The 19,584-nt window shown below is 40.1% G+C and overlaps 1 protein-coding gene across 3 annotated transcripts; it reads left to right on the top strand.

The window, feature by feature from the left end:
* Positions 1-1,827: 1,827 nt before the first annotated feature.
* On the top strand, positions 1,828-15,888 carry ZFP42 (ZFP42 zinc finger protein). 3 transcript variants are annotated; one of them, XM_017338717.3, is made up of 3 exons: positions 1,828-2,363; positions 4,017-4,097; positions 7,193-8,813. In XM_017338717.3, exon 3 carries the CDS (start codon positions 7,283-7,285, stop codon positions 8,180-8,182), a length of 900 nt encoding a protein of 299 aa, XP_017194206.2. In that variant the 5' UTR covers positions 1,828-2,363; positions 4,017-4,097; positions 7,193-7,282; the 3' UTR covers positions 8,183-8,813. The 3 variants fall into 3 exon arrangements, 2 of the variants coding, with proteins under 2 accessions (XP_017194206.2, XP_008249070.2); XM_008250848.4 differs by having other exon boundaries at positions 1,830-2,363; positions 7,190-8,813; XR_007914581.2 differs by lacking the exon at positions 7,193-8,813 and adding an exon at positions 15,426-15,888 and having other exon boundaries at positions 1,913-2,363.
* The last annotated feature ends 3,696 nt before the right edge of the window (positions 15,889-19,584 follow it).

A 19,584-nucleotide genomic window follows, 5' to 3' on the forward strand; every position in this document is an offset into this window, starting at 1 on the left:
CAAGCTGACTTCTCAGGGAAACCTCCCTTGAACTTCAAGATTCACAGCACTAAATACCTCTGCTTCATTGACTAATCACAGCTGAATTTTGCCATTTAAAAATATAAGTATTTGGCTGGCATCCTCTGTTGGAAAATTTGGATATTTTGTTCATCATGAATTTTTGCACTTTTTTAAAGTTTTTAATACTGTATTAAAATATTATTTTAACTCACTTTTTTGAAATGCTTTTAATTTGCTGCAGATCCTGTGTTACTCTCTTCACTCTAGTTCTGGTCCAGCAAGTTTGGCCTGCCAACACCAGGAAGCAATGGATGCCTATCTCTAGGGCCTAGAACAGTGGCCTGTCTGGGAGAGAAATTTAAATCTGCAAAGTGAATTAGTGCATATTTATAGTTTCTGCAGCCTAAGTATTTTAAGGAAATGAATCGTTTATAACACAGATATAAATTGTCAAAGCACAATTTTTAAAGACCGTGGTAATATCACTGGGAAAATTACTGTGACTAAAATTTCAGTTCTTCAAACAATTCTTGGCTTCCATACACCACCTTCTTTGTGGTCAATTTCAAAAGGCAGCCCATTTCTGTTTTGCAGTTTAATTGGCTCCCTAGCTCAGTAGAGAAATTAAATTTCCCTTTGCATTTTATGACAATAGATGAGTTCATTCGTTTTGCTTTGCTTCTTCAGGGCTGTGGAAAAGAAAGCTAAAACATAATGGCAGCAAAAATAATTCATGTAGGGAGTGGACTCTGCAAAGTAAATTTAGTTTATCTAAATGCCCTGTCTCCAGTTCCCAGATAGAGACACCATAACACAAACCAAGGAACCAGATGGGATCAGGCTAAGGGTGGGGATCATAAATTGATCTAGTTTATTGTGTGCACTGCCTCAGGGAGTGATAACCAAAGGGTGTGGTCTGATGAATTATTTTCAAGAAAAGATCTTCAGCTTCATTTGGGAATATGTGTGTCTGTTCAGGAGGAACAGGCGCTTTCAATAACACTGCCATTTAAAGGATAGGAAAGAATGCTTAAAATCCTTTGCCTCATTGAAGTTGTGCTAGTTATTGAAAACACAAACATTAACATTGTGATTACCAAAAAAGGAAGAAAAAAGGCTGAATTGAGAAATTCCCAGCACTGTTTCAAAGAGACCATAGGGAGACACCATAGAGACCAGAAGGCAAAGTTGGTTGTTATTTTGTAGTTGTTTTTAACTATTTCTGCCTTCAGAAACTTAACTATAAATATATTCTAAGGAACTTAAGAACCCCTATTTCACTTCTATTCAAATAAATGGGAGCCTAATATACCTACTGGGGATAGTAAATAGAAAAGTGCTCATAAGTTTAAATATTTCTCCCATTGGAAATTATCTTTTATTTTCCAATGTCACAATTGAAGGTTATTCAAAAACAGATTTTTTCAAAAACAGGAGAGTGAGGTACTCCTCCAAGATATATAGACAAATCTGAACTGAAAAGCTCCAAGTCAAAATTTAGAAGGTTCTTAAATATCGATTTGTTTTTTGTTTTAATGGCGTGAGTGTATTTATATGAACCACTAAATTTCACTGGACCATAACAAATGGTGAGCCATGATTGACCGGTGCTCTCAAAGTAAGTTGTGTTTCCTTTGGGGGTGCAGATAATCGCATTAATGGCTAAAAAGGAAAAAGCAGTTGAGTTTACTTGAGATTGCCGGTAGGGTGGGTAGGGAGTGGAGGAGTGAGGAGCTGGTGCGGGAAAGGTGTGTGTGTTGGTGGAAACTAAATGTTCAGGGAGCTTGATTTTCATTTTACTAATAAACGAGGAAACCTCAAAGGAAAAACGCGAAGAATAATTCATTTCGCCCCCCTATTTTGCAATCCAGGTGGAGAGTTTTCATAACACGCATTTTCCATGGACTTTTTGAAGACCTCTCCTAAAACACGCTGGAATGTGGATTACACCCACCTTCACCAGTTCACTAGACGCTGACTGAACGCATACCACGAGCTCAGGCCACGGCATTCCAAGGCGTTCGCGCCCGCGAGGCCGAGGCCTGGTGAAGGTGACCGCGCCGGGCCAGGGTGGCTCCGGGGCGGTCCGCTCCGCCGGGTGCCCTACGGGGCGAGGAGCAGAGCCACGCCCACTCCCCTCCCTGCTGCACCCTGGACGTTCAAACCGAATCCCCGCTGGGTTCAACCGTAGGTGCAGCCTGATTGGAATGTGGTCGTGAGAAAGGAGGGTGGATCCAACCGGCGGAGCTTAAGACCGAGTGCGGCTTCTCCGGCGGCTGGGCCCGAGCAGCCGGCGCTTCTTCGTCTTCCCTCAGGAAGAAGGTGCAGCAGAGGAGTTCAGGGCGCGTCGCGGTGGCTCGGTAAGTCTCGTCCCACGTACTGCGTTTTCCTTCCGATACTGGACGGGCAGAGGGAGGCGTGAGTTCACCACGCACACTGCGTCGGTCAAAAGGTCTAGAAAACCGCGGCGGGCAGAGTCTCCTTCTAGAACCAGGCCTTGGCGAACTGGTAGCGTTTAGACGGCGCGCCCCGACGACTGTGTTTTGGGCCTCCTGCCTCCGACTTTAAAAGCGGGTAACGAAGAAAAGCAATATACTTTCAAGAAAGCGGATTTTGGGTTGAAATTTCCTTGAGGTTGCGTTTTTTTATTTTGCTTCAAAATGTATTGTATATACATATTATATTTAATTACAACGTGTAGCGAGGTGTGTTTATATTAAAATGCTTATTACTATTAAGATGGCGGACCCACCTTCCCTGTCTTTTTCTCTCCACGTGTCTCTGGAAATGGCACCGCTACCCACCCCATTTACTTCAGCAGAAAAAGAGAAGATAAACACCTAGGACAGCTCTTTCTCAATTCCCGTTTCCCTTCCCTCTCCATGGGGCCCAGCAGCAAGTTTGGAAGGTTTTTTTTTTCCTTCTGTTTTTCCCGCCCTGTTTCGTTTCCTGTCCACTGCCACCCCCTGCTCCAAAACACCAGGAATCCTTTCTTGAATTACTAAACGGCCTAATCCGTTCTCCATTAACGCAAGCCCCAGCATGCTGTCCTTTTGTTTGAAAGCCTGGAAGGGTTTCCACTGGCCTTGGAATGAAATGCAAATGGCGCCGGGGGCACTGGAGCCCATTCACCCCCGGGGGTGGGGGCTCCACTTCCTGTCTGACCGCCACCTTGTTTGCCGCCATATCCTGTAATCAAGATGGCTTCCATCTCTACCACGGTGCTAATCCTTTCGGACTGGCTGCTGCCGCCCTACTGGTAATATTCTTATGGCTGCTTGCTGGCACTTTTGCAGATCCAAGTCTATAATATTCCTTCCTTGGAGGCCTTTACAGACATTGATTATAAAGATGCCCTCCCCTAGTTACGTGGCCTCATATATTCTGGATTTCTTCCTTAGCATTTTTCTAAATCTAAAACTATTTTATTTATTTACCGTTCGCAATCCATCTCAAGCGAATTTAACCTCCTTGTTAACCAAGGGTCTTTTTCACTGCTCTGTGTTCACCACCTAAACAATGTTTGGAACTAAGTATTTGATGGAAAAGTAAATAATACACCTCTATGCCAGTTGAAGTAATATAAAATTAGATTTATCATACACTATGAAGTACTCATTTAATGTGCACGTTTTGTACTCATGCTTATCCATGTTTATGTAGTTATTTTCATTAAGAGAATGCATGTCATGTAAAGTTTGCCATAGTAAATTAATAAATTACAATTCAATTGTATATGTCATTCTCATAAGTTTGCATATTGCTGTGAGATATAAAGAATCTAGTTTAGAAAAATAAGGGCTGTACTGGGACCTTGGTAGATTTATAAAGATGATACTTGTCTCCCCAACGACGATCCCTTAGAAAACATCGTTTTAGATTACACTTCCATCACTGATAGCTGTTTGAAACTTATACATTAAGTGTGCCTAAAGTTCCAGTTAATAATATAGGATTGCTGAGTCAGATTCCAGTACCATAACTAATATGTATTTGTCCATTCATTTCATTAGACAAACGTACTAAGTGCCAGGACGCCTGTGAACAAACGGGAGAGGCCTTCGACCTCATAGAGCTTCCCTACAGTCTAGCAGGTAAGATGAACCTTAAATAAGCAACATCAAGACCTCTCATCAGTGTAATAGGATCATTTAGCTTTCAAGTCTAACTAAGCCCAAGAACCAAGGAAAGCCTGACTGAAGAAGTGATAGTGAAGTTGAGACCTTTGTGTTCTTCTTGACACAAGCTCTAGGGAGTGAGGAGGATGGGTAGTAGAAGAACATATTTGGTAGGGTGATTTAATGCTTTATTAGGGGAAGAGCTTAGTATGGCTGAATACTGAATTAGAAGACCTGGAGATGGCATGAGACAAGCTTGGGGAGAAAAGCAGGAATCAATCAAATTGTAGTTTTACATGGACTAACTGTGAGAAGGGCTATATAAACATTTTAAGAAATTTCAACGTCCTTCTTTAGCAATTAAAACATGTTTTGTTTTTATTCTGTTTATATTTTTTTGCCAAAAGTAAGTGATGTGCTTCTGTTGAGGTTATTTCTTTAAATGTGGCTAATTTGCAAGTATTTTCAAACTTAATTTTCACCCCACTGCTTTCACATTAGCCTCTTTAAAAAAAAAACACATTTAATTTATATTCTTGCAGCAAAATATCACAATAAAGAGATTTTTTATCAAACAGTCTCTTAGAAAAGCAGTAATAATGTATTAATACTATACTTTTTAAATGTTCTTGCTTCTACATTTTATTTATTTATTTACTTTGACTTCAAAGGAAGACAGAGTTATGCTATTCACTGGTTCACTCTACAAATGCCTGCAACAGCTGGGGCTGGACCTGGCTAAAACTGGGAGCTGAGAACACATTATAGGTCACCTGTTGTGGGTGGTAGGGACTCAATTACTTGAACAATCACCTGCTGCCTATGAGGAGCATCAGAAGTAGAGCCTAGACTCTAACACAAACACTAAAATATGGGATGCAGGTGTCCCAAGCAACTTCTTAACCACGACACCAAACAACCATCACACTTTTAGGTTTTTAAAAATTTATTTGATTTACAATGTGACAGAAAGTGAAAGGGGCGGGGGGAGGGAGAGAGATCTTCCATCTTCTAGTTCACTCTTCAAATGCCCACGAGAGCTATCTATCCCAGTATCCCAAGTGGGTGGCAGGGGCTCAAGTACCTGAGGCATCATCTGCTGCTTCCCAGCTATATTGTCAGGGAGTTGGATGGGAAGCAGAGTAGCCATGATTCCAACTGACACTCTGATATGGGATGTGGGCTTACCAAGCTGTGTCTTAATAGGTGTGCCACAACTCCCTGTCACCACCCTCCCCTCTTTTAAATTTTTTTTAATTAAAAAAATTTTTTAATGTATTTATTTATTTGAAAGGTGAAGTTACAAAGAGGGAGAGGCAGGGGCAGAGAGAGAATAATCTTCACTTGCTGGTTTACTTCCCAGGTGACCTCAACAGCCAGGACTGGGCTGGACTGAAACCAGGAGACAAGAGATTCTTCTAGGTCTCCCATGTGGATGCAGGGGCCCAAGTGCTTTGACCATCTTCTGCTGTTTTCCTAGGTGCATTAGCCAGGGTACTTGGTCAGACGTGGAGCAGCAGGGACTCTGCTTGGTGCCCATGTTGGATACCTGAGCTACAGGCAGTGGTTTAACCTGCTATGCTACACTGCCAGGGAGTTGGGGGAGCCCTTTTAAATATTTAAGGAAATGGGAGACTGGCTTTGTGGTGGAGTGGGTGAAGTTGCCACTTGTGATGCCTGCATCCCATATGGGTGCTGGTTTGAATCATAGCTGCTCCATTTCTGATCCAGCTCCTTGCTAATGTGCCTGGGAAAGCAGTGGAAGAGGACCCAAATCCTTGGGCTCCTGCACCCATGTGGGAGACCCAAAAGAAACTCCTGGTTTCAGTCTAGCCCAGACCTGGCTGTTACAGCCATTTGGGGAGTAAACTAGAGGATGGAAGATAATTCTGTCTCTCCCTCTATTTATCTATAACTGTGCCTTTCAAATAAATAAATCTTTAAAAAAAAAAAAAAGGGAAGGAAAGAAATGGTGGAAATCTGTTCAGGACCAATTACCCTTGGCTTTTATTTTGGCTTGTACTCCTAAAAGATGGAAATGTTATGTATTTTGTGTGTTGTGTTCTCTGGATTCTCAGAGCAATGTGCAGACTGCATACTCTATATCAAACTTGTTCTTATAGAATGAATCAAAAAGTGATAAAATAACGTTAGCTCTCCTAGATTTCCACATTTGAAATGTGCCATGAACTGGACTAAACACTTTGTATAATTTAATTTCAGTTTCACAGTAGTATTACATAAGAAAACAGACTTGTAATGAGTGTTATGGCACAGCAGGCTAAGCCACTACTTGGGACAGCTGCATCCCATATCAGAGTGCCTGGTTCCAGTGTTGACTAGTCCACTTCTGATCCAGCTTCCTGCTCCTGTACTTGCTGAGCAACTTGAGTCCCTGAAACCCACTTGGGAAATCTAGTTGGGGTTGCTAGTTGTTGCCTTCAGCCTGGCCCAGCCCTGGCTGTTGGGCATTTTGGGGAATGAACTCATGGATAGAATATTTCTTTCTCTCCTGCTCTTTGTCACTCTGCCTCTCAAATAAACAAATAAATATTTCAAAGAAAAAAAAATAGATGTGTCTTTCATGTCTCTCTCCCTTACTTCCTTCAAGTTTTTAAGCAACTGCCACTATCTCAATAAAGATGTGTCTGAGTGCGGTATTCAAAATTTTAAGTCCTTACTTCGCATCGGCCCTTAGGTTTACTTCATAGCATTTAATCACCCTCTCTTATTTACTTGTGTTATATAACCATGAGAATGTCTACATCTTGGAGGCATATTTTTGTAGTCTACTTACTGGTGTATCACAGGCAATATGTAGCCTAGAATAGAGCTAGCACATACTGTATGCCCATTAGATGTTTGGTGAGCAATTTGAGAGGTCATATTTCTTGCAGTGGGACCCAGATAAAATCTTACCCTAGAGCTCGTTGTCTTTATCTCTTGGGGAGTGTTTCAAAGATGTAAATCTAGCCATTCTGTGATGGAAAAGTGAGTTCTCGGTTATTTTTTGAGGTCATTTTCTGACTCGTCGGAATATATTTTAACTAAAGGTTATTATTATAAAGCAGGTGTTTGCTGAAGACAACCAGTTCACTACCTCCTGGAAGTGTTTGGTGTTTTCTGGTGCAAACCTTCAAGGAGGAAGCAAACAGGACAATATGAGCCAGCAACTGAGGAAAAGGGCCAAGACTAGTGGCCGGAAGGGCCCTGGTGGAAAAGCCCTCAGGAGTGCTAAACCAAGCCAAGCCCAGCAGGCAGAAATGGAACCTCTCGACACGACATGGGCCTTTCGTGATGATGTGCCCTGTGAGACTGACCAACGAACTGTAGGAGAGGATGCCTTTCCCGACTGTTACATAGAATGTATAATCAGAGGTGAGTTTTCTCAACCCCTCCTGGATGAGGACTCACTTTTTAAGTCTTTTGACTATTTTAAGGAAGGATCGGAACAGGAGCTTTCTCAACAGGTTCTTGAAGCAAGCTCTCTTCTTGAATGTTCTTTGGGATACATGGAAAAGGGTGCAGAGCAGGAGCTTCCTCAGCAGGTTGTTGGAGAGAATGTACTTGGGTATTCTGAGTACATGACAGGCAAGAAGCTCCCTCCTGGCGGAATACCTGGCGTTGACTTATCAGATCCGAAACAACTTGCAGAGTTTGCTAAAAAGTCAAAAGAAAATAAAGAAAGTAATGCTCCAGAAACATTCCCTTGTCCTCAGAGTGGATGCACAAGAAGATTGAGTAACAGAGCTTCCCTGAAAAAGCATCTCCTTATTCATGGGCCCCGAGACCACGTGTGTGCAGAATGTGGGAAAGCATTCTGTGAGAGCTCGAAACTAAAACGACATTTTCTGGTTCATACTGGAGAGAAGCCCTTTCAGTGCACTTTTGAAGGATGTGGAAAGCGCTTTTCCCTGGACTTCAATTTGCGTACACATGTACGCATTCACACTGGGGAGAAACCTTTCGTGTGTCCCTTTGAAGGTTGTAACAAGAGGTTTGTTCAGTCAAATAATCTGAAATCTCACATCTTAACTCATGCGAAGATAAAGGATCAGTGAAATAGAAGATGGAAAGTAGGTCCCCAACAGGATAAGCATATTAACAGAGAGGAGTGACTGGGTACACTTTGATTTTAGAAATGCCTCTTCGAGTATTATTTCTAGGAAGGAGTATTTTAATCAGTATTACAACTCTAAAGGCGTATTTTTTCTGTTAACTAAAGTGCACCTATACTTGGTGATATCATTTTCAGAACATTGTGTATTTACAATGTGCTTCCAAGAAGAGGGTCAGTGATAAGCTTATTTCAAAATCATAGTCTTTATTGTATTATGGATGATAATATTATGAGTGATTGGCTATCATACTGATTTTTGTATACAATGAATGTGAAAATAACTTTGATTTTCAATTTTGTAATTTCCAATTATTTACCTTTATCTTTTATAAATATACTTCATACTACCTATGATAATTCTGAAGAATGAAAATTTTATAGCACAGTAAATAAATGAGTAGTTAAGCATCTTCAAGTTAAATATGTTTTATTTTTTGTTTGCTTCTTGTCATGCTGTCACAATTTGAAATCATAGATCTGAGTGTTGGTTTGGTTTTGTTAATAGATATTTCAAAATAAAAGGACAAAGACTTAGAAATCTGCATTAAAAAACCAAAATGTGCATGGAAAAAGATGCTTCATGTGATCTTTAAAATTAACAAAAGGTTGCAAAGACTGATGTTCTGTATTGGCATCAGATGGGGGAAACATTACTGTTACATGTGCTTGGTTGAGATAGAAATCATCACAGCCATTTTGGAAGGTATTTTACAAGTGTGCTGTTATCCTGCAAATGGGATGGCTTAAACAACAGAAATTTATTATCTTGTAGTTCTTGGAGGTTAGAAGTGAAAAATCAACATGTTGTCTGGATTGGTTCCTTCTGAGGGCTGTGTTCTCATCTTCTCTTGTTCCTTGGTTTGTAAATGGCTGTCTTTGTGTTTTCCATGGTGTCCTCTGTCCTCACATCTCTCTGTGCCTGTCTGTATCCAGATTTCCTCTTACAGGTGCGTCAGTCGTACTACATTAGAACTTGTCCTAGTGGCTTCATAGTCCATTAAAAAGAATCATTATAAATAGTCAGGTATAGTTAAAATACCCTAATAGCTATTGTAAGTTTAAAACCTTTTAAGAAAAAAAAAAAAACACAATATGGTTGAATCACCCTTAAGATGACTTGGTTTTAGAAATGTCAAAATGAAGAATAAATATATAAATTAAGTAAAAATAAAGGACTTAAGTTGTTTCTATAAACTCTTACATTTAACTTGTATTTAAAATTTATAATTTGGTATGGCATTTCAACCATTTCTGTGAAAATGTGGGTCTTCAGTCTAAATAAAGAGGACCATTGAGAACATAATCCATTTGTAAGTTTCGAATTTTTTCAAATACCTGCGTGTAGGATTTAGGCTATGAATTTGGTGTTTGATCAAAATGATGGAACATATGTTTGTCTAATTTTTGCTTTGGCAGCAGTGTATTTGATTTGGTTCTCCATGGATTTGTGCTTCAGAGCTGAATGATGACATAGCAACTCTGAAGCCTAAGCAAAAGACAGGATTAAGTAGGGAGCCAGCAAGACTAGACATGTCAGTAGCTCAGTTTAGGCCATAAGCTCTGGAGAACTGAGACTTGGGGAATCAAAAGGGATCAAGATTGGATCCTTTTCCTCCCAGTGGAAGCTGTTCTAATTTTATAGATTCCTCTTTCTGGAGTTGAAGTATTCAAAAGCTCAGTATTTATAGTCCTAAAGATTAAATGTGTAAGAGTAAAAATGGCAATCAGAAAATGCTCGTGTATCTGGATTTCAAGGCTTAGTTAAGTCCTGATTTGGGAATAGGATGTTACTTGGCTAGCTGTCTAGCAATTTTTTTTGTTTTTTTACCCCCAAAGAGGTATCCTAAAATTACTAAGAATGTAAGGGCAGGAAGGCATATGAATGCAGTGAAATAAGGAAAAGGAAGTTTAATTAACCTGAGTATGTCACTTGAAATCTTTGTTAATGTTTCAGAAAGAAATGTATAAATAAATAAGAATGAACACAATGTAAGTAAATATACATCCAGAGAAAACTGACAAAGGAAGTCAGTCCATCTAGAGATTTACATGCTTCCAGATACTGGTATTTTAAAAAGCCCAAACCTTGATGAATAAATGGCTGTTTTTGTGTTTTTTACATTGGCATTTGCATTCATGATCTAAATCCTTCTCTTCCTTTTTGGTTTTTGTTTTTAATACTCAAAGATCAGTAGTAGGAAGGTTTCACTACAGAGATGTTTTCTACAAAAACTGAAAATCTTAACACTTATTTTTAAACTTTTATAAATATTCAATGTGTACAACATAATGCCTTGATATAGATAGTGAAATGATAACTATTATTAAGCAAATTAAATCCACAGTTACCTGCGCGTGTAGTAAGAACACCTAGAATCTACTCAGCAAATTTTCAGAACATAATACCATGTGGTCAGCTTTTATCCTCAGGCTGTACAGTAGATCTGTAGACTTACAGTACATAGACTTGTACTTACACTGCAACTTTGCAGTCTTTGCCTATTTCTTTCTCCTCTACTTCCCCACCTGCTCACTATCTTCCTACTCTCCGTTTCTATTTATTCTGTATTTTATTTTGTTTTACTTAACACAGATAAATGAGATCATGCAGTATTTTTCTTTGTTAATAATGGATAATATTTTATTGTACTTATATAACCGTTTCTTTATCCATTCATACATTGATGTACACTTGGGTTATTTCCATATTTTGGTTATTGTAAAATATGCTGCAGTGAACTTTGGCATGCAGATATCTCCATGGGATTATAATTTCATTTTTTGAGGGTATATACCAACAGTGGGCTTGCTGGGTACTATCATAATCCTATTTTAATTTTTTTGAGGAACTTCATGCTGTTTTACACAATGTTCATACCAATTTATATTTCCACCAACAGTATACAAGGATTTTTACAACCTCATCAATACCTGTTATCTATAAGATTTTGTTTATTAATTTGAGAGAGAGAGTTACAGAGAGGGAGGGGCAAAGAGAAAGGTCTTCCATTTGCTGGTTCACTCCCCAAATGGTCACAATGGCCAGAGTTGAGCCAGTCTGAAGCCAGGAGCCAAGACAGAAATTTGCTTCTTCCAGGTCTCCCATGCAGATGCAGAGACGCAAGCACTTGGGCCATCTTCTACTGCTTTACCAGGCCATAGAGAGCTGAATGGGAAGTGGAGCATCCGGGACTGGAACAAGTGCCCATATGGGATGCTGGCACCACAAATGGAGGCTTAGCCCACTATGCCACAGTGCAGGCTCCCACCTCATTGCGTTTCACTGATGATTAATTATTTTGAGCATTTCTTCAAATATCTATTGAACATTTGGATGAGTGTGTCTGTTAAGAAATTTCTGTTAAGGTTCTTTGCCTGTTTTTAAGCTTGATTTTTTTTTCTGTTGAATTTTATGAGTTCCTTATGGATTTTGAATATTAACTCCTATGAAGTACATGGTTTGTGAATATTTTCTCCTAGACTAGTCTGTCAACTTTTAGCTTGATTGCTTGCTTTGCAATGCAGAAGCTTTTTAATTTGTTATATTCCCATTTGTGTGGTTTTGCTATTTAGCCTGAGTGAATGGTATGAGATCCAAAAACAAATTGCCAAAGCCATTGTCAAAGAACTTTTCCCCCGTATTTTTATTTTAGAACTTTTACTGAATTTAGGTCCTTAAGCCATTTTGAGTTGATTTTTGTGTATGGTATAAGATAACAGTTCAATTTTATTCTTTTGCATGTCAGAAATTTTTCTGTACCGTTTATTATGAATTATCCCTTCTTCATTGTGTCTGGGTACCCTTCTCAAAAATTAGTGAATAGGAAGCTGGTGCTGTGGCTTAGTGGGTAAAGCTGCCATCTGCAGTGCCGACATCCCATATAGGTACCAGTTGGAGACCTGTCTGCTCTTCTGATCCAGCTCTCTGCTGTTGCCTTGAAATGCAGTAGAGCATGGCTCAAGTCCTTGGGCCCCTCTATCTGCATGGGAGACCTGAAAGAATCTCCTGGCTCCTGGCTTCACATCGGCCCAGCTCCAGGCATTGCAACCACTCAGGGAGTGAATCAGTGAATGGAAAATCTCTGTCTCTGTCTGCCTGTGCATCTTCCTCTCTGTAACTCCACCTTTCAAATAAATAAATAAAGCTTAAAAAAAAAAAAATAGTGAATAGCCTTATGCTTACTACTGGGCTTTCTACTTCACATTGATCTGTGTGTTTGCTTCTATGCCTTAACCACAACTTTGATGACTGTAGCTTTGTTAGATAGTTTGAAATCACGAAGTATGATGCTCCAGCATTACTTTACTCTTTCACTTGTTTTGGCTACTTGGAGTCTTAATGAATTAACACAAATTTTAGAATTTTTTTTTTAGTCTGAAAAACGACATTGGAATTTTGATAAGAATTACTTGAATTTGTAACTAAGTGAATAGATCTTTACTTCCTTAGTTAAATTTGTTGCAAAGACTTTAAAGATTTATTTATATATTTGAAAGTCAGGGGCCGGCGCCGCGTCTCACTAGGCTAATCCTCCACCACTCTCCGGGTTCTAGTCCTGGTTGGGGCGCCGGTTCTGTCCCAGCTGCTCCTCTTCCAGTCCAGCTCTCTGCTGTGGCCCGGGAAAGCAGTGGAGGATGGCCCAAGTCCTTGGGCCCTGCACCTGCATGGGAGACCATGAGGAAGCACCTGGCTCCTGGCTTTGGATGGGTGCAGTGTGCATCTGGCTCTCCCTCCTTGGGCCCCTGCAGCCACATGGTAGACCCAGAAGCATCTCCTGGCTCCTGGCTCCTGGCTTCAGCCTGGCCCAGGCTTGGTCGTTGTGGCCATTTTGAGGGTAAACCAGCAGATGGAAGATCTCTCTCTCTGTCTCTCCTTCTCTGTGTAACTCTTTCAAATAAATGAATATTTTTTAAAAAGAATAAAGAACCAATAAACTCAAAATTAAATTGTGTGTAATTCAAAATGGATATTCAAAAGAATTATTGGTTTTTAATATAAAATTTGACTATCCTAAACTAAAGGTGAACAACTTTACTAGAGTAAGACATGTTCAGTAGAAGAAAAACACAGAAATATGTATATTTATATATAAAACATATGTACACATCCACTCAGTTCCTCAAAAATAATCACTACTTATTTTTGTTTATTTATTCACTTTTTATGTTTTTGAAAATCATCTCCCATCTTCCTGGTTTGCTCCCCAAATTCTCACCATAGCCAGTGTTGAGCCAGGAACTCCATCAGAGTCTTCTGTGTTGGTAGCAAGAACCCAAGTATTTGAGCTGTCATCTGCTGCCTTCCAGCAGATGCCGTTGGCAAGAAGCTGGATCAGGAATAGAGAAGAGACTTGAATCTAGGAACTCCAATATGGGATGCTTATGTTTCAAGTAGCAATTTAACCTGCTGTGCCACAATGCCACCCTAATATCTACTCTTAAAGAGGTTTATAATTGTTACATTTTGTTTGATCATCTTAATGAAAGTAATATTGAATTACTCCCTTGCTTTCTTTTAAAGGAGACAGTAAACTGAAGTTCTGTTCACCTTCTAACATCTTGAATAATAAAGAAGTAACTTGTACTGGAAATTATAATCTCTACCAAGACTGTGATTAGAAAGTTAAAAATACACTACATCAGTTATATTTCTACTTTAGGTCAGTTTCTTCCATCTTAGTCTCTGAAATGTGCACAAGTCTCCCAATGACATCTGACTTCTGTATTTTACAGTAGCTGCGGTATACATTGGTGGGTATAAGATTTTTAGAATTCTACTCAAAAGCAGCTGTCAGATTTTTATATTACTTTCCTGCCAGGTACATGCAGATGCAGAAATCCATGTGTTCTTATGTTTTAATTACCTAATACACTGGCTCTGGCTGAATAAATTGCATGATTACATCCTACTTTGGACACAGAACAGTGCAAGTTATATTAAAAAGCCATTATATTTGCAACTTGGAGCACGAGACTATAATTAAAAGGCAATTGGATGAAATTAGCTTTGAGAGTACAAGAGTTTAAGCAAGATTTGGTAAATGAACATTAATGGTTAACATGTGGTTTTTATTAGGTCTTTTGCTTCTTCTGTCTGTGACCCAAGTAGAATTTCTAAGATGTCAGTGGACCAGGCATGTGAGAACACCTGTACAATGCTATTCTTTTCCATGTGGCTAAGTTATATCTATAAAACAAGCCAATGTAACTTTTGTGACTTTAGTAAATCAAAAGTATTAGGTAGGCTAGAATGATGCCCTGGGCATTAATAAACTATTCTTACTAAGAGCTTGGTTATGTGCCACGAAAAGCACAGTACATGCTCCGTACAACTTGAAATGTTGGCCACAAAATATGCTACAGCAAATCAAAGAAGTAAGAAACCTGAAGAGAATTTTGGTTGCCACTATTAAATTTAAAATGTTAAAGTTGTACACAATGTGTATATGCATTATCACATCCTTGTGTGAGACGACAGATACTGGCCCACCGCTGAAGACTCAGCAAGGCAGAGATACTTGTGTATGCTCTGTGATTATTTAGTGTATATGCCTAATAGATTATCCACTATAGCAGATAAAAGATGTCTGCAAATTCTTTGCCTTCTCTGGTTAAGAGATGGAATCTTGGAGGATAGTGTTTGGTACCTCAATTAAGATGCAAGTCCCAGCTCCACTTCACATCCTAGCTTTCTGTTAATGCACATCCTGGGAGGTGGCAGGTGATGACTCGAGGATTGTAAGTGGTTATTTTGGTTTTTGTGGCTTTTTGTTCCTATTTTTATTTGTTTTTAGTTCTATAGGTAGTTATACTACCTTCACTATAGGTAGTAGATACAGCCCCATTTTCAAGGTGCTTTGAAAATGGGAAGTGCTATGAGCATAAAATAGCATATGCGGGAGGGGCATTGTGGCACAACAGGTTAGGACACCCACATCCCATATTGGAAGGCCTGGTTCAAGTCCTGCCTACTCTCTGTTTCTGATCCAGCTTTCTGGTAATGTGCCTGGAAAGGCAGCAAGTATCTGAGTCCTTGACACCTGGGTAAGACATCCAAATAGAATTCCTTGCTCCTGGCTTCAGCCTGGCCCAGCCCTGGCTGTTACGGGCATTTGTGGAGTGAACCGGAGATAACCAGAAATCTCTATTTTTCCCTCCTTCTCTCTGACACTCTGCCTTAAAAGAGAGATGTGGACACAACAACAACAAAAATCAGTGATACATGTATAAGCACAAAGGAAACACTTTGTGGGGATGCTGGGAGATCATCTGCAAGTCAAGGAGAGAGGCCTCAGGAAGAATCGCATTGCCAGCACCTTGATCTTAGATCCCCGGCCTCCAGAACAGTAAGACATTGAATTCTTGTTGTTTGAGCTACTCAGTCTGGAATTTGTTACAGCAGCTCTAGTAAGCCAATACATGGCACTTTGTGACACTGCTCTGACGAAATAGTAGAGCCCAAAGCACTGAGGCATGACACAACATTGAATAGACAAGAAATAGCATGTTAGGCAAGAACTGCAGGAGAAAAGACTAGAGATATGACAAGGGATCTTCTACTAAAAAAGTTTCATAGTGTGCCTAAGAAAACCTAAAGTCTTTAAAGATAGAGTTCTAGGCTTTGCAAGAGTGGGGCGGTGAGGGTGGGTAGTCATGCGAAAATGCCTTTTTTTTTTTGACAGGCATAGTGGACAGTGAGAGAAAGAAAGACAGAGAGAAAGGTCTTCCTTTTGCCGTTGATTCACCCTCCAATGGCCGCTGCGACCTGCGCATTGCGCTGATCCGAAGCCAGGAGCCAGGTGCTTCTCTTGGTCTCCCATGCGGGTGCAGGGCCCAAGCACTTGGGCCATCCTCCATTGCACTCCCGGGCCATAGCAGAGAGCTGGCCTGGAAGAGGGGCAACCGGGACAGAATCAGTGCCGCGACCAGACTAGAACCCGGTGTGCCGGCGCTGCAAAGCGGAGGATTAGCCTATTGAGCCACGGCGCCGGCCAAAATGCCTATTGTTTTTAAGAACTGAGCTGATTTTGAAGAAATGTGGCAAAGTATAAAGCATAAAGCAAAGATAAACGCTAAAACTTCACCAGCTTGAAGGAATGTTTCTAACAGTTCTAAAAACAAATCAATTAATTTTATCAAAGGAGCAATAAATTTAGATTTGCATGTTATAGTGAACCCTATTGTATAGCCTATTCGATGTGCATATGGGAAGCAGAGAAGAGGAAAACATGGAAGAGAATTCACTTTGGAAGGACTGAATTTTGAAAGACAGCAATTACAGGAGCAAAGAGGAGGGAGAAGAGTAAGGATATGTTTAGGTAAAGTCTGGAGGGAGGCATTGAGAAAGAAGAGGAAACACCTAGGTTGATCAAATTTTCAGCTTGGGTGAGTGAATGGATTGTGTTGCAGTTGAGGGATATGGAAACCAGGAATGAAGAAAGAAAAACCAGAAGGAGGAAATACCTGAGGATTCCATTTAAGATCAGAGTTGTCTTGAAATGGCAATTTAAAAAGAAATGTATTTATTGGGCCGGTGCTGTGGTGCAGTGGGTTAATGCCCTGGCCTGAAGCACAGGCATCCCATGTGGGCACCAGTTGGATACCCGGCTGCTCCACTTCTGATTCAACTCTTCTATGGCCCGGGAAAGCGGTAGAAGATGGCCCAAATCCTTGGGCCCCTGCACCCACGTGGGAGACCTGGAAGAAGCTCCTGGCTCCTGGCTTCGGATCGACACAGCTCCAGCTGTTGTGGCCAACTGGGGAGTGAACCATCAGATGGAAGACCTCTCTCTCTCTCTCTGCCTCTCCTTTCTCTGTGTAACTCTGACTTTCAAATAAATAAATAAATCTTTTAAAAATGTATTTGTTTATTTGAAAGGCAGAGTTACAGAGAGTCAGGGAGAGATCTTTCACGGGTGGTTCACTCCACAATTAGTCCCAATGACTGACTGAACCAAAGCCAGGAGCCAGCACCTTTTTCTGGGTTTCCCACGTGGGTACGGGGACCCAAGCACTTGGACCATCTTCTGCTACTTTCCCAGGCCATTAGCAGAGAGCTGAATTGGAAGTGGAGCAGCCAGGCCTTGAACCAGCATTCATAGAGGATGCCAATGCAGCAGGTGGAGGCTTAATCTACCACACCACAGCAATGGCCCCGGTTTCTTCCTTCTTAAGCAATTTAACCCTATTTTGCAACACAAGTAAACATACCACAGAAAAGAAGATGGTATTTTAAGAAGTTAAATGTAAATTTACTTCATTACAATTTCAACTCCCCAAATTGACTATTAGGAAGTCTATGACAAAATCAAAATACATATGCAGAACACAATTAGTTTCTCTCAACAGTTAAGTGTTTATTTGTACACAAGACTGATATAATCAAGGGTGTTCAGTCAAATCTTTGAAATAATTAGGGATTCAAAAGTCTGCTATCTAGAAATTTCCCCAACCAAAGAAATAGCCATAGTTGTAAAATAGCTGACAAGCCATTTATTAAAACAGCAGTCGACTAATGCTTCTCCTTGTTTCAAGGTTACATTATAAATCAACTTGGAGGGGCAAAAACCTTGTAGGAGGATAAGCAGAACAATTTAAAGTATAAAAAAAAGTCCTAAAGTGTATATCTTACTTACAGAAAGAATGAGATTTAAGAGGATGATAATTAACAGAAATTAACACAGCTGGCATCCAGCAAGTTTCAATTGCAAAGATCATATAAATTGATTTATAGTGTTCCCATGTGACTAATGAAAGTAGATTAGTGACCATATTGTTCTAAATGATTGCATTTAGAGAACATTATTACTTTAGAGAAGCTCACATTAATAATAAAACCATTATGACCAAGAATAAACAATAATTTTCAGAATCAACATTTGAGATTTTAATTCTCATATTTTACTATTAAATATCTTTTCAATTGATTAAAAAGAAAACTATTCAGAAGCGTCAGTTCTGTATTCACTTTATATTTCCCTTGGAAGAAAGGGGAGATTCAAAAACCATCCTGATGTCAGCACTTAGAAAGGTTAATTATTCATACAGAACAATGAAGAGGGAGCACTAGATTTAATTGGACACATGCCTCTCACATTTAAAGATAGGGGAGTAGATAATGATGTCCCTTTTGTGTCCTTCAAAAAGTACAGAGAACTGATAATGCCTCACAGATGTCTTTAAGGAAGAAAACGTAGAGCATGCACTTTTGCAAATCACTCATTAACAAACAAGCTTAGAAGAAATGTGGTCTCAATAAAACCTTGTCCTGCGGGCATTGTAGCCAACAGAGTAAGCCACTTCTCCAGACAACGGCAACTGATACCAGAGTGCATGGTTGGAGTTGCATCTACTCCTTCGTGCGTCTCATCTAGCTTCCTAGTAATGCACATCCTGAGAAGTGGCAGGTGAGGGCTCGACTGAGTCCCTTCCACCTGTGTGGGAGACTTGGATGGCGTTCCGGGCTCCTGGCTTCTGCCTGACCCAGCACAGGCTACTGAGGCATTTGAGAAATGAACCAGTAGATGGATAATCTCTCTCTCTTTCTCTTTCTCCTTCTGTCTGTCTCTCTCTGTCACTCTGCCTTTCAAATAAGTAAATCTCTAAAATAAAATAAAATGAAAGGCTGTCCTTTCACTCATCTCCAATTTGGTCAAGGTGATCAAATTTAAATATCTTAGAAACAAGTAAATTTGACATCCTGAACCTCTAGAGACTAGGGAATTTTTTTAAGATTTATTTATTTATTTGAAAGGCAGAATTACAGAGAGTTGGGGGGTGGAGAGAGAGAGAGAGAGAGAGAGAGAGAGACCGACCCTCCATCTGCTAGTTCACTCCCAAACCGCCACAAAGGCCACAGTTGGGCTGACCTGAAGCCATAGTCTTCTGGGTCTCCCACATGGGTGTAGAGACACAAGGACTTGGGCCATCCCCTGATGCCTTTCCAGGCGCAATAGCAGAGGCTGGGTTGGAAGTGGAGCAGCAGGACTCGAATGGGAGCCCATATGGGATGCTGGCATCATAGGCAGCAACTTTACCCTCTGAGCCATAGCGCTGGCCCAAGGGGAGATTTTTACAAATGTAGTCACGTAACATTTCGTGAATTTCAAACTTGCATGGGAATAGTAACAGTAGTATTCTCTTCTTCAAAACAAATAAATTGCCTTGTAAACCACATTGAGAAAGAGAAACTACCTTTTTATTTAACTTCCTATTCCCAGTGGCTACTACATTATGTCTAGAAGCAAATAACTATACACTGAATGAATTCACCTTGAAAATGTCAGTTATAACACAAGTTGAAACAAGAAATAATGGATCTTCATGAAATGAGAGAGCTCATAC

The sequence above is a fragment of the Oryctolagus cuniculus genome, chromosome 2 (genome assembly GCF_964237555.1).
Source record: "Oryctolagus cuniculus chromosome 2, mOryCun1.1, whole genome shotgun sequence".
Classification (NCBI taxonomy): domain Eukaryota; kingdom Metazoa; phylum Chordata; class Mammalia; order Lagomorpha; family Leporidae; genus Oryctolagus; species Oryctolagus cuniculus.